Source organism: Halichoerus grypus, chromosome 7 (assembly GCF_964656455.1).
Source record: "Halichoerus grypus chromosome 7, mHalGry1.hap1.1, whole genome shotgun sequence".
Classification (NCBI taxonomy): Eukaryota; Metazoa; Chordata; class Mammalia; order Carnivora; family Phocidae; genus Halichoerus; species Halichoerus grypus.
This window is the reverse complement of record NC_135718.1, coordinates 47,225,609-47,237,785: the sequence shown is the minus strand read 5'-3', so window position 1 is coordinate 47,237,785 and position 12,177 is coordinate 47,225,609. Positions and strand designations below refer to the sequence as shown.

The following is a 12,177-nucleotide window of genomic DNA, read 5'->3' as shown; positions in this document are numbered from 1 at the left end:
CTAGCCCACCTTGGAGGATACGTCTGGGGCACCTGCGGCCAGAAGGGCCGGGAGGCTGGAGCAGAGTAAGCCAAGGGCGGACTGGAAGGAAATGAGGTCAGGGAGGTCACGTGGGGGCTTGTGGGTAATCATAAGGGCTCTGGGACTTCACACTGCCTGAGCCAGAGCCTCTGCAGGAAGGGATCTGAGGAGAGCAGGGATGTGCTGTGACTTCAGCTTTCACAGTGTCACCAGGGGCATTGTTTTGTCAGGAATGCCAGAACAAAGTACCACCTGCCCGGCAGCTCCAACTAGACAATCGCACCGTCTCAGGGTGCTGGGGGCCAGAAGTCTGCCGATCTGAGATCAAGGTGTCATGGCAGCAGGGTTGCACGCCCTCTGAAGACACTAGGGGAGGATCTGTTCCAGACCTGTGTCCCAGCTCGTGACACCATGACGCCACTGTCACCAGGCGTCCTCCCGCTGTGTGTATCTCCGTGTCCAGATGTCTGCTTTTTAAACAGACACCAGTCATAGGGGAGTAAGGACCACCCCCATGACCTCATCCTAACTTGATCAGCTGCAAAGGCCTCCTTCCGAATAAGGTCACATTCACAGGTACTGGGGACTAGGACTTCAGCATCTTTTGGGGGACACAGTTCAGCCCACACCATCATAGCACAGACTCGGCCTCTCAAGAATGGCCATCGTTATCTCCTTTGGTCCCCCTGAGGACCTGGTGTTACGTGGTTTCACTTCCATCGTACCAAGGAGGCGGGAAGCCTACGGGACTTGTCCAGGGCCAGCAGCTCGTCAGTACTTGTTTCCTGAGCCTCAGCCTCCAAATCCAGGCACATCGCCTCCCTCCGCCGCTCCTCAGCTAGCGGGGACCTGGCCAGTTCCTTCCTGCCTGTCAGCCTCTCTGTCCCAGCAGCCTGGGCAGACAGCCTAAGGGGGTGGCCACCTTCCCAGCTGCACAGTGAAAGGGCAGACAGCTCTTGAAGACTGAAGCCACCCGAGTGCCCATTTTGTGCCTGGCTCCTGGGTTCCCTCCCCCATCTTCTCTCCTCCTTCAGCCTGGCAGGAGGCTCCACCCTCCTGGATAGAGGCTTGCCATCCTAAGCCCTCTCAGAGGTGCCGAATGGAGGTGTGGGGCAGGGGTTGGTTTTGTTTTCTGAATAAAATGATGGTAAGATTTGGGCAGAAGCCAAATGCAGACTTCTGGGAACAGTCTGAGTCTGGGACGAGGGCCCTGCTGGGGGAGAAATCCAGGAAGGGGGGTGGGGTGCAATGATAGGAGGTTCTGAGCCACAGAGTTCTCCTTCTCCACCGTGTCCCCAGTCCCCCCCTCATGGGGAGCCTGGCCAACCAAAATGTCAGGTGGATGCTTACAATCACGCAGATGGTAAATAGGAAAAAGAAACACAAAGAAAATAATTGTGCTGGAAAAAATATAAAACAAGAGTCAGGGGATACAGCTCTCATCAGCAAGCTGGAGTGACCTCGATGGTCCTTGTCCTCTGGATCTTTGAGTCCCATCTTAGGGCTACAACATGATGGGTCCAGTGCAGACTCTGCAATCAGATGGCCAAGTAGTTTAAATCCTTCTGGCAAGTTGTCCAAACCTCTCTGTGCCTCATTGTTACTGTCTGTAGAGTGGGAATACCGATCACAGCTCGTCAGAGAGGGTACAGATCACACGTTGGTACTTGGAAAGTGCCTGGAAGCATGCCTGGCAGACAGCAAACACCCAGTCAACGTGAGCTCTGTATGATTAGGAACCAGGAGAGGCCTGGATCCAGCTCGGGTGTCCCAGCTCTGTTTCCCAAGTAGGAGTGCACCCTCCTGCTGCCCCCACGTGTGGGTAGGGTTGTGAGGCCTGGCAGAGACATCTCCATTGGCTGGGTGCTGGACTTCCTTGGGGCCTTTCTCCTTCAGGAGTGTGCAAGTAGAATTGAGGGGATTGACCAGGGCAAAGGGAGAAGAGCCAGGGGCAGAGGGAGCAGCATTATCAAAAGCCATAGGAGCTTGTGCTCTGGCCCCTCGGAGGTGGGCAGGAGAAGCCCCAGGAGAAGGTCTCTGGAGGCAGAGCCCCTGAGTCAACTCCTGCCCCCAGTGCAGTCCCTTGAGCCTTCCTGGGCCGGCCACACTGGCAGTGAGACAGATGCCCCACGACCAGTGACCCCCAGTACTTGCGCTTGCCTTTATTGAACAGACTCTGGACCCTGACCTTCCTTCATGGGTCCTGAGAGGGACCAGTTGTGTGAAGGTGGACAACCCAGGCCCTACGCCCCTGCCTGTCACACTCACGTGGCTACCCGCCCAGCGCCTCCCTGTCTGTTTCATCCTCCCTCTAAGTGCTCCAGCCTGCATGGGTGACATCTCTGAGTCATCTGGATCCTTGCTGAGACCTGCTGAATCAGCAAGCCCTGCTTGAGGAAGACCCAGCTCTGGGGCTCTTCAGAACTGAAGGCCCAGAAGAGCAACCTCTGAGGTTCATTGTTCTGCCTCTCCTCAGCCTCAGTCAGAGGAGGCTTGGCTTTTGTCTGCCCCCGGGCCTCCCACACAAAGCCTCGCAGGGGTGGCAACCCAGCCCTGAGCCTGGAAGCCCTGGGCGGAGCCACTTTCGACCCCTGGGTGATTTACATCCTAGGTGGCTTGACTCTTTCTCTCCTTACCAGCCTGGGCTGGGACGGGCTCCGGGAGGCCCTGCCCCCTGGAGGTTAGCTGGGGAGCCCTGGAAGAGGCTTTTCCGGCACCCCCAGGCGCCTCGGTAGTCCCCTCCCCCCCTCGGTCCCGCAGAAGTGGGTTCCGCATGACAGATTCCCCCAGCTGGGTGAAGAATCCTCCTGCCCGCACCCTCCGGACCGAGCCGCTGCTGCCTTCCTGGCTGCAGAGCTGTGATTTATTGGCGGCTCTTTCTCGCCAGGGCCCATGGCTGGAGGAGTTCAAACACCCGCAAGAAAAGCCACCCGCTATTGATCCCCACATCAGGCTTCCCGAGCGCTCGCGGGCATTCATCAAGAAGCCGGGCGCCGGGGCCGCAGTTCTCCCTTTCTTCTTCCTTTCTTCTGCCTCCCAAGTCATTCCCCCGGACTGTGCCCCCCTCCCCGAGGTCACTTGGAGAGCTCGGGGAGTGACTGCCGGCAGAGGTGGAGGACGGCTTTGTCTGCAGCCCCTTTCCGGCAGATCCTTATCAAGGCGTGCGCCAGGGGGTGGAGCAGGCCACTTTGGGCTCGGGGCTTTTGAGCAAATCTTTGGAAGTGGGAGAAACAGAGTTGGAACGTGAAGTGAGGAGAAGCCCTTCTGAAGCAGGAACTGGTTAGAATACCCGTATTTCTGTAGGCTTGGGGCGTGTAGTATTAATAAAGGGCTCGCTAACCTAGTGGGCCGGAGAGGGGCTAGAATAGGGCCGTGCGGGCCTTGAAAGTAGCATGTGAAAACCCTAGCTTCGGGCCGGGAGGCCTTGGGTGCTGGCTGGTGAATGGATTCTTGAAAACAATTTGTTTTTCTAACTACGTAAATCTGCTGGGGGGATAGTATTTGCTTTTTTTTTTTTTTTTTTCTTACCTGGAGAAAGTCAAAAACAATTGGTCCCAGACCTGAGGAATTTAAATAAGCATATTAATGCTTTTCTCCCACCCCATCCTGCCAGAACTGGGAAGCTGGGGAGGCGGCTTGGTGGGGCTGTCTTACTCGTTTTCCCGGCAGTGACACCAGGTCGGTGTCCCTCTGGTATAAACCTCAGCTCCAGTCCGGATTCTGGTTCAACGGACAGGAAGTGGTTTTTCTGAACTCTGTGCCTGGGGGCTGGCTGCTCGGTACCAACACTTACAGGGAATTTCAAGAATGAACCTGGAAGTTCCAAACATTTAGGTCTTTGGTGGCTCAGGAGTCACTAAGGATCAGATTAATATTTTGAACTATCAGTGCACAGAATTTCTGGGAGGGGAGGATCCAGGAGGAGTGTATTCTGGTTATTTGAAGTCTTGACTATTTGAATTCTGGGTAATCTGACACTATGTTAAAACCAGATTAATGTTAGTAATCTGGTTTTGAGGACTTCCATCTCAGTGTTTTCTTCTGAAATTTGGGCCAAATTGTCAGGCCCCATCTGTTTCTCGGTGTCACTGGCTGAGCGCTGGGCTTTGGAGAACATTGTCTAGGGGATTTGCAATGGGGACTGGGCCAGCCAAAGTGAGAAAGATGGGAGAGTCTTTATAGGGTCTTCCCTCTTGAGATCCCAAACCCCATGGGGCTGGCTGCTTGGAAGGGCAGGGCCCCAACAAATGTCTCACTAAATGACTGTCCCCCACAGAAACCATTCTAACCCAAAATAAGGAAGACTCCTTGGAAGAAGTGAGAGTAAGCAGAGCCTGGAATTTGTGCAGAGCAGAGAAGTCCGTCTTTCCCCAGCTGCCCCTGGGGTTGGCCCTGCAGGAAGGGGATGCCAATTAATCTCTCTTGCAGGAAGCTAGTTCTTGTCCAGAAGGCAGCAAGTTATGAAGTATGAATTAATCCATTTAACCAGCTCCTCAGAGAGAAAGCCCATGACAACTGCATTTCCAAATGCCATCCCCGAAAGTGATATTTCAAGTGGCAGTGGGTGGGATTAGAACCTGCTAACGATTTATGTCAAACAAGGAGCAAGAACATAATTTCTAGATAAGTGATTTGTCTCAGCCACTTCCAGGGCAGGCAGGAGGACAGACAGTAAGGTTTAGGGGCCAGCCAGAGGCTCAGACTGAAAAAGGAGGGGAGTATCCGAAAATGAAGTCTAGAGAATCAACAAAGGCTAGTGGATCTGGTCAGTTCCCGGGGATGTCTCAGAGAACAGTGCACAGCAGTCAATATAGAGATTTTAAAGACCAGTTCTGGCTACCTTTCTTTAGGATGAATGATGGGACCCCTCTTACCTTCCTAGTCATTTGAGTTAGGTCACCAAGACATTTTCACTGGCAGGTGGGTGGGGTTGGGGGAGGGGGCTATAAAACCTTTCTCCCAAGAGGGTGATGGTAGTGGAAAGAGGGAAGGGCGCAGAGCCCTTTGGGCAGGACAGCGGATGGGCTTCCAGGGGTGTCTCGGGGGCGGAGGGGTGGAGAGGGGGCAAGCTCAGCTCAGCGCCAGGAGACCTTTCGAAAGACAGGCTGTAAGGAAGAGGCCGCGGCCACCACAGGATGCAATGTCAGGAAGGCAGCAGCTCCCGGGGCGGGGCAGGGCCGAGGCGCGCACCGCAGCCGCCCCCGGCTTCCCTACAGCCGCTGGCCCAGGGCACAGGAACTCCCCGAAGTCGGGGAGGTCGAGCCTATGTACGCCCGCTCACCCTGCCCCCGGCTCCGCGCTCTGGGAATCCCGAAGGTAGAGGGGCCTCTGTGCCAGGTTAGATGCCAGGTCGCCTGCTTTCTCCGCTCCCTAACCGGTTCCGAAAACCTGCAAACCGAGGTCTCAATCCGGATGACCCAGTACCGCCCCGCCCCGCCCCTCCCCCCCTCACGGCCGGCCGAGACCGCCCCCAGGCCAGATCCCTCCTCCGCCCCCACCCCGCCGGGGACCCGCATCAGCATGACCACTTGGGAGGATTCGCTGGGGGGCGGTGGGGGGTGGGAGACACCCCAAGTCAACCACCGCCAGCGCCTTCCCGGCGGCCCCCTCAGGCGACAGCGCTCCGGGAGACCCACTCGCACAAGTGTTGCTTCCAATTAATTGCCCAGGCGGCGGGGGGGGGGGGGGCTGCGGGGGAGGGGGCCCCGGTCGCCGCCCCCGCCCGGAGGCTGGAGCGCCGCTCGTCGGGTCGTGCGTTCACTCGGCGGCGGCGTGCACCAGCACCACCCCTGCGTGCAAGTTTGAAATGTGAGCTGCCTCCGATTCATACTCGCTCGCGCTCCCTCGCAGCAAAGTGGCTGGGCCGACGGTCTGCGCGCGCGAGTGAGTGCGGGCGGCGGGCTGGGGGGCGGGGGTGCGGACGGCGAGGCTCGCGGGGCGGGGAGGGCGCGCGCGAGCCGGGGCTCCCTGGAGACGCCGAGGCAGGTCTGCTAGCCTTTCATCTTCCTCGCGCGCTCCTCCTCCTCCCTCCCCTCCCCCCTCCGCGGCGCGCCCGGCCTCCCCGGAGCCCCCAGCCCCACGCGGGCGCACGCAGGGTGGGTGGTCGCGCCGGCGGGGTCCCGGCGCGCGGCGCAGGGCGCGGGCCGTGGGAAGTTTCGCTGGCGCGCCCCGTGCGCCCCCGCCCCCCGCGCGCCCCCGGCCCATCCCCGTCCCCGGAGGGCTGTCGCTTGCGCCCGGGCGCGCGGCTGGCTGCCTCCTCGGCGGCGGCGGCCCCATTAGCGGAGCCTCCGCCTGTGATTGGCTTCGCCCGGGAAGCTGGAGACGGGCGATGAATAATTGATGTGTGCGGTGCGGTAGCCGGACGGCGGCGGCGGTGGCGGGCAGCAGCGAGCGGGAGCGCGGGAGCCGGAGCGCCCTCGGAGCGGGCAGCGCGGAGCGAGCGGGCGCCGGAGCCGCCCGGGCCCCCGCGCCGCCGCCGCCGCCGCCGCCGCCCGGGCGCGGAGCGGGGATGCAGGCGGCGCCCGCTGCCTGCGCGCAGCCTTTGTTCGGCGCCGGCTGAACCCTGCCCGGAGACGCTCGCCGCGGCCGCTCTCGGCCGGGCCCCAGCCCCCCGCGGGTGCCAGGGTGGGACCGCGGCCGGTGCAACTTCTAGGTGAGTGCTGGGCTGGAGGGGTCGGCGCCGGGGCGCCCGCGGGCCGGGCCGGGCTCCCTCCGGGCGCGGGGGTGAGTGTGCGTGCCTGTGTGTGACAGAGGAGGGCCGGTGCATTGTGGGTAGCGCCGTGTGCTGCATGGTGTCAGCCCGAGGCTTGGCCGCGAGAGTGGCACAGGCGTGCACTGGGCCCGTTTTGTGCGCCCACAGAAGGGGCCCTCATTTTTCCTCGGGGCCCGGGTGCTCCCCCGCTCTCTTCCCGAAGGTGAAGTGTTGGCTCTCCAGCAGACATTTTACAAGGCTCCGTCCTCAATCGGCTCCGATGGCAAAAATAAGAATCGGCCAGGAAGCCTTCCACCGAGGCAGCGGCCGAGGGTCTTTAACTTCAAGCTGCTCCTTTGTCAGGTTGCAGCCCTAATGCTGAGCGAGCCCACAGACCCTCACGGGCGCTGGTGATGCCACCATTGCGGCAGGGCGCCCTTCGGAGAGCTGGTGGGTGCGGAACAGACTTCTGACAAGTGTTTGCTGGGAAGCCGGCTGGAGAAGGAGAGAGAGGGTTTGCACTAGGGGGCAGGAAGGCGCCTTTCTGGGGGTGCCTGACACCAGGCTGTGAGGATCTTGTTGAAGGCCTTGGAGAGAGGGTTTCTCAGAAGACTGCTGGGGCTAACGGGTTGTTTCCTGGTCCTGAGCACATGGTTTTGGTGTTGGGGTCCTGCTAGCCTTGGTGCCTAAGCCACGAGATAGGTCCCAGGTCCCGGCTCCGCGGAAATCAGGAGAGACCAGGCTGTGACTTTCCCTGCCCTAACCCTTTGCACCAGTGGGGGGAGGTGGCCCCTCCTCTGATGGGCTTCAGGTAGCTGTCATTCTCAGGGTGGGGCTCCAGGACCCCTGCCCTTGACCATCAGGCCAGACTGCCAGATGGGCACTGGGCATGGCTGGTGGCTCTTCCAGCAGGAAGATTTTGCGAGGCAACTGGCAATGAGTTGGTGCTCGAGTGTTTCTTAATGGCCCAGCCTGGAGAGTGGGTGCAGTATGGGCCAGAAATCCTGCTGGGGAGTGAGTTGGAGTGGACAAGGTGGTGCCACCCTGAATTCAGGGTGACCCCGATGGTGTATAGGGCCTCAGGCCCCTCCAGTTCTGGGGCAGGATGTTCGTCTCCCATCCACTACAGAGCAAAGGGCTCTGTCCCATCACAGGGACAGGGGTGGGGGGGGTGGCTCTGAGCCTTAGGGTCCACGTGGTCACTAATAAGCCTGTTCCCCTTTCTTGTGTATTAGCTAAGCAGTGACTACCCGCCCCCCCCCCCCAACTAGCTGGATTCAAGTCCCCTCCTGAGCTATTTTTACCGTGAACTTCCTTAGTGAGAAACCACCAAACAGCGATGCTTTGGTGAGAATCTGGGTCTGAACCGGAAGCAGCAGCCTGCACAGAGTTTGACTTGCTTTACAAGGCCGTCTCCACTCCCCTGCACAGCCGCCCAGCCCCTCCACCATGCTCTCTTGCCTCTGGGGTCTCACCACAGCCTGTGCACTCAGGGACTTGGGAGCCCCAGTTTCAGATGGGAAAACGTGTGAAACCCTGAGACCACCCAGTAGGGGACAGACGAAACCAGTCTTAGCTCCCACTGGAAGAAGGCCTTGACCCTGAGCTCCTTGACGGCAGGGATCATCTGCTCCTCATCACCATATACCCCAGTATCCACCACCGTGCCTGGCAGGTGGCGGACCCTCAGTGACTGCTGAGGGCTGCCTAAGCAGAAAAGGCGGGTCTGGTGCTACTTTCCCTACTAGGGTGGGGAGGGCACAGAGGGACCGAAAGAGCACTTGTGGATTTAAACTTGTGTTGGTTGAGCACTAAGCAGCCAGACCCTGCTCAGTCCCTGGGAACTATCGGACGAGTCCCCTTTCTGGTGTCAGCCAGTCAGACTGAGAGGGGCCCCCACAGATACTCAGCCAAAGTCCTGCCTGGGAGTTTCCTGATGGCTCTTTCTGGGTCACACCCGGGGGAGTAAGGATGGCAGAGTGCATCTAGAACTGTGCTGTCCAGTGTGGTGGTGACCAGCCATGTGTGCTGTTCAGGTTGTAGAACATTTGCACTGTGACAGAAAGTTCCACTGGACAGCACTGGCCTGTAAGGCTGGAGACTCAGAGCAGAAGTGAGGTGAGGACACTAGTCCAGAGCCCACAGGTGTGACAGTGCAGATAAAGCGATCTTCTGTTTTCTTAGCACTTTATTTTCTGACAGCTTCCCTGTGAGGGGAGTAGAGACGAGCCAGGTACTCCCATGTAGTGCAGGAGAAAGCCGAGGGTCAGTTTTGCCCAAGGTCACCCAGCGAGTGGCATGAGCCCCTCCTCTGCCAGTGCTCTGCCACCCGGCAGAGGTCAGCCAGGGGGCAAGGGTGGGCAGCAGTCCCAGGCGCAGCCTTAGAGCTCCCTGAGGAGCGCCTTGGTGCCTGCTAGGCGTCAGTCTTTGTGAAGTCATCCATCGATCGGGCAGGAGAGCCAGCTCAGCCTCTGGTCCCCAGGAACAGAGAGTTCTGGGCTGGCAGGGCTGGGAGAGGGAGAGAGACTCTGGGGGAGGGAGGTGTTTACCTTGATCGACGCCGCTCTGGTCCGCAGGGAGAGGCTGGCTTGTCTCTGAAGGGAAGGACCCCGTGGGGGGGGGGGCCTGTGGCCAGGTTCGTTAGCACCACCCCAGAGGAGGTGTGCAGACCCCACCCCAACGGGAAGAATTATCTGGGGACTTGAGCTGGCACAAGATGCCCTTTGCGCCCTCCCTGCCAGGGCCTGCTGCCCCTTATGTCGTGGGGAATTTGCTTGGCACACTTGCCCTCGCTCACCCCCCCTCCTGCCCCCCCCCCCCCCCCCGAAGCCTCAGCTGCTGGAGGAAACTCTCCCAGGGCCTGACAGAGAAGCATCAGCCTCACGGGGGAGCCTGCTCAGGGAAAAACAAGCCCCTGCCCTCCAAGCACACCCAGCTTCTCAGGGAGCTCCCAGGCCACTAACCGCCGGCACGGAAGGACAGTCAGGCCACGGCCAGACTAGTGAAGGGACTCCCTGCCCCAAGGTCACCCAGAAGGGCAGGCCTGAATGAAGCTAATGCTCTCTCATGGCCTACTGCAAATCCCAGTCTGTCATTTTGAACTTGAGGTTTATATAAGATTTAATTGTGCCTTGCTTCAGTTTTCTGTTCCAGCCCTGAGGTGAGGTCACTTTGTCTCTGGCCTTGGCCCTATGTCCTGAGGTTACCCCCCCCACACCAGCATCAGCCTCACTGCAGCCTCCAGCTTTTAAATGGCCCTGAGCTGACTGAAGGGAGGGGTCTGAGAAGGGAGTGGCCCTCTGCCAGAGATCCCCACACACCTGGAAGGTGGTCTTCAAGGCCCATCCAGGGAAACTGGAAGGATGAGAGGACCTTTGGCCACACACCCAGGTTCCCAGTCCCCTTGAGTGAGGTAGGGCGGTGTTCAGAGCCCCTGTGCCTTTCCCTGGGGTCGGGGTGGACTGCCCTGGGACCACCCACAGCACTCTTGCTCCCCAGAGTCTGATGTGCTGTGTGTTCTTTAGAACACACCGACAGAGCCAGGCCCTCACCCTGCTGCCCAGAGCATTAGGCTGGGCTGCCAGGCAGTGGCCAAGCAGGTGAGAAAGTGGGCCCTTTTCTTCCCTTTCGGTACCCAAGCCGTGGCACTGACTTCTGCTTGGAGCTAGCTCTCAGGCTCTCTGAGCCCCCCTTGACCCCTGCTAGGTCCTACTGGCCCCGCCCACCTGTGGGTAAGCCCTCCCCCCACCCCACCCACCCACCCCAGGCAGTAGTGGGTGCTTCCCGCAGGTTTGGTGAATGAAGAACAGGGGCTTTAGCCAGGATACCCGCATTCCTGGACGCTGAGGCTCCCAATCACTTTGGAGATTCAGAATAGTTCTGAGGTATGGCCCGGCCTCTGTGATTTGGGTTTGGTTTTGTAAAGGTCCTCCAGATAATTCTGATGCCGTTCATGGAAACATGGCTCCCAGGGCCTAGCCCTCGAGTGATAACGTCTGTGATCTGGTGCCAAATTAGTGTGAGCCCTTTGGCAAGTCACTTCCCTTCTGGGGGCCTCTGTTTTCATCTCTGCACTGAGAGCATTGCTCTGTGTCTCATCTCTAAAAGGTAAACTCCACTCGGGGAATCTTGTGCTGGGGGGGTGCTGGGGGGACACAAAGACAGAAAGGCTTGGTGCTGCCTTTGGGCACTGCCAGCAGCGTCTGATGGTGCAGGGGCCGATATTCAGGTGCAGCAGGGCAAGGAAAACTGAATGAACAGAGGACCGTGCCCCACACCCTAAGAGCTGTGGAAGGAAGAGGGGGAAATGGTAAATTCGGGGCTAGAGTAGCCTGAAACTCCTCCCAGGCGGAACTTGATTTCGGAAATGGTAGGATTCGGGTCTTGGGCGCAAAGGGCAATGAATCTCAGGTAGGAGGGTGGAAAGATGCAAAGGTTTGGAAACCAGGAGAGGTGTGGTACTCTAGGGGAAAGGAGGGTATCCCTCCAGAAGAAGCACCCGAGGTAACCGTGGGAAGTGCCAAAACTCCGTGGGGAGCACAGATTTTATCCTGGGGGCAACAGGGGAGCCATTGAAGGCTTTGGATCCACAGATGCCACTGGGACTCCCAGGGCTTCCAGGAGCAGGGTTGCTGCTGAGTTGCAGGCGGGGATCCATGCAGGGAAGTAGGGAGCAGTGCAGGGTCTCAGTGCGAGGTCGCAGTTCTGCTGCGGGAATATCCCTGCGTCTGCTGACGCAATGGAAAGCCTCCTCTTGTTGCAGGGTTCCTGTTTTGCGGTTGCCCATGGTGGGGGGCGAGGGCAGCCAGCTCTTCTTCTGAGGAGCTCCGGGAACTTGGTGGCACCCGTCCAGACCTCCCCTTCGCGCCCTCAGCTCTGTTCTGGAAAAAAAAAGGGAGAGGTGTTTGTGTCTCCAGCCCCCGCCCCCCCCCCCCCACTGGGGTGACAGCCAGGCCCCAGAGGTTTGAAGTCAACGAGGGCAGTTCCCTGGGACTGGAGGGGACAGGTGACAGGGGATAGCCTCTGGGCTTGCCGAATTTGTTCTCATACCATCTCAGTGGTGTCCTTGGTCAGAGACTGAGGAGGCTGGAGATTTATAGGCACCCTCTCCGCCTCCCAAGAGTGTAATCTGCTTGACAGGTTCACAGAAGATTTAGCAGGGTCTGGTTCAGTACATGTGGGTGGGTGGGCTGTGAAAAATTGGGGGGTGGGGAGAAGCCCAGGGAGGCCTTCTTCTCTCTCGTCTCCATCCTGTGGCTTCCAGGCCCAGCTCAAATGTCACCTCCCCAGGAGGCCTTCCCTGGTCCCCTACCCCCAGCACACATACAGACGCGGGACCCTGTCTCCTGGCAGCCCTTCACACCCCTTTGGATGTCCAGGTCCCATCACCTGATCCCGGTCTGTTTCATGTGGCCACGTGTCTACCCAAGTGTCTGCCCCACCAGGCTGTGAGTTGCAGGACAGGA

The 12,177-nt window shown here is 59.3% G+C and overlaps 1 protein-coding gene across 11 annotated transcripts in view; it reads left to right on the top strand.

The window, feature by feature from the left end:
• ZMIZ1 (zinc finger MIZ-type containing 1) overlaps positions 1-12,177 on the top strand; it is a 235,027-nt gene that overhangs the window by 160,981 nt on the left and 61,869 nt on the right. Inside the window, exon 1 of one of the 11 annotated variants that reach the window (XM_036089820.2) lies at positions 5,137-5,358. The exons of the other annotated variants lie outside the window; for them this stretch is intronic. Within the exon in view, the coding sequence (XP_035945713.1) occupies positions 5,157-5,358 (202 nt within the window). The 5' untranslated portion in view covers positions 5,137-5,156. Of the gene's footprint in view, positions 1-5,136; positions 5,359-12,177 lie in introns of those variants that run through there. 11 annotated transcript variants of the gene reach the window in all.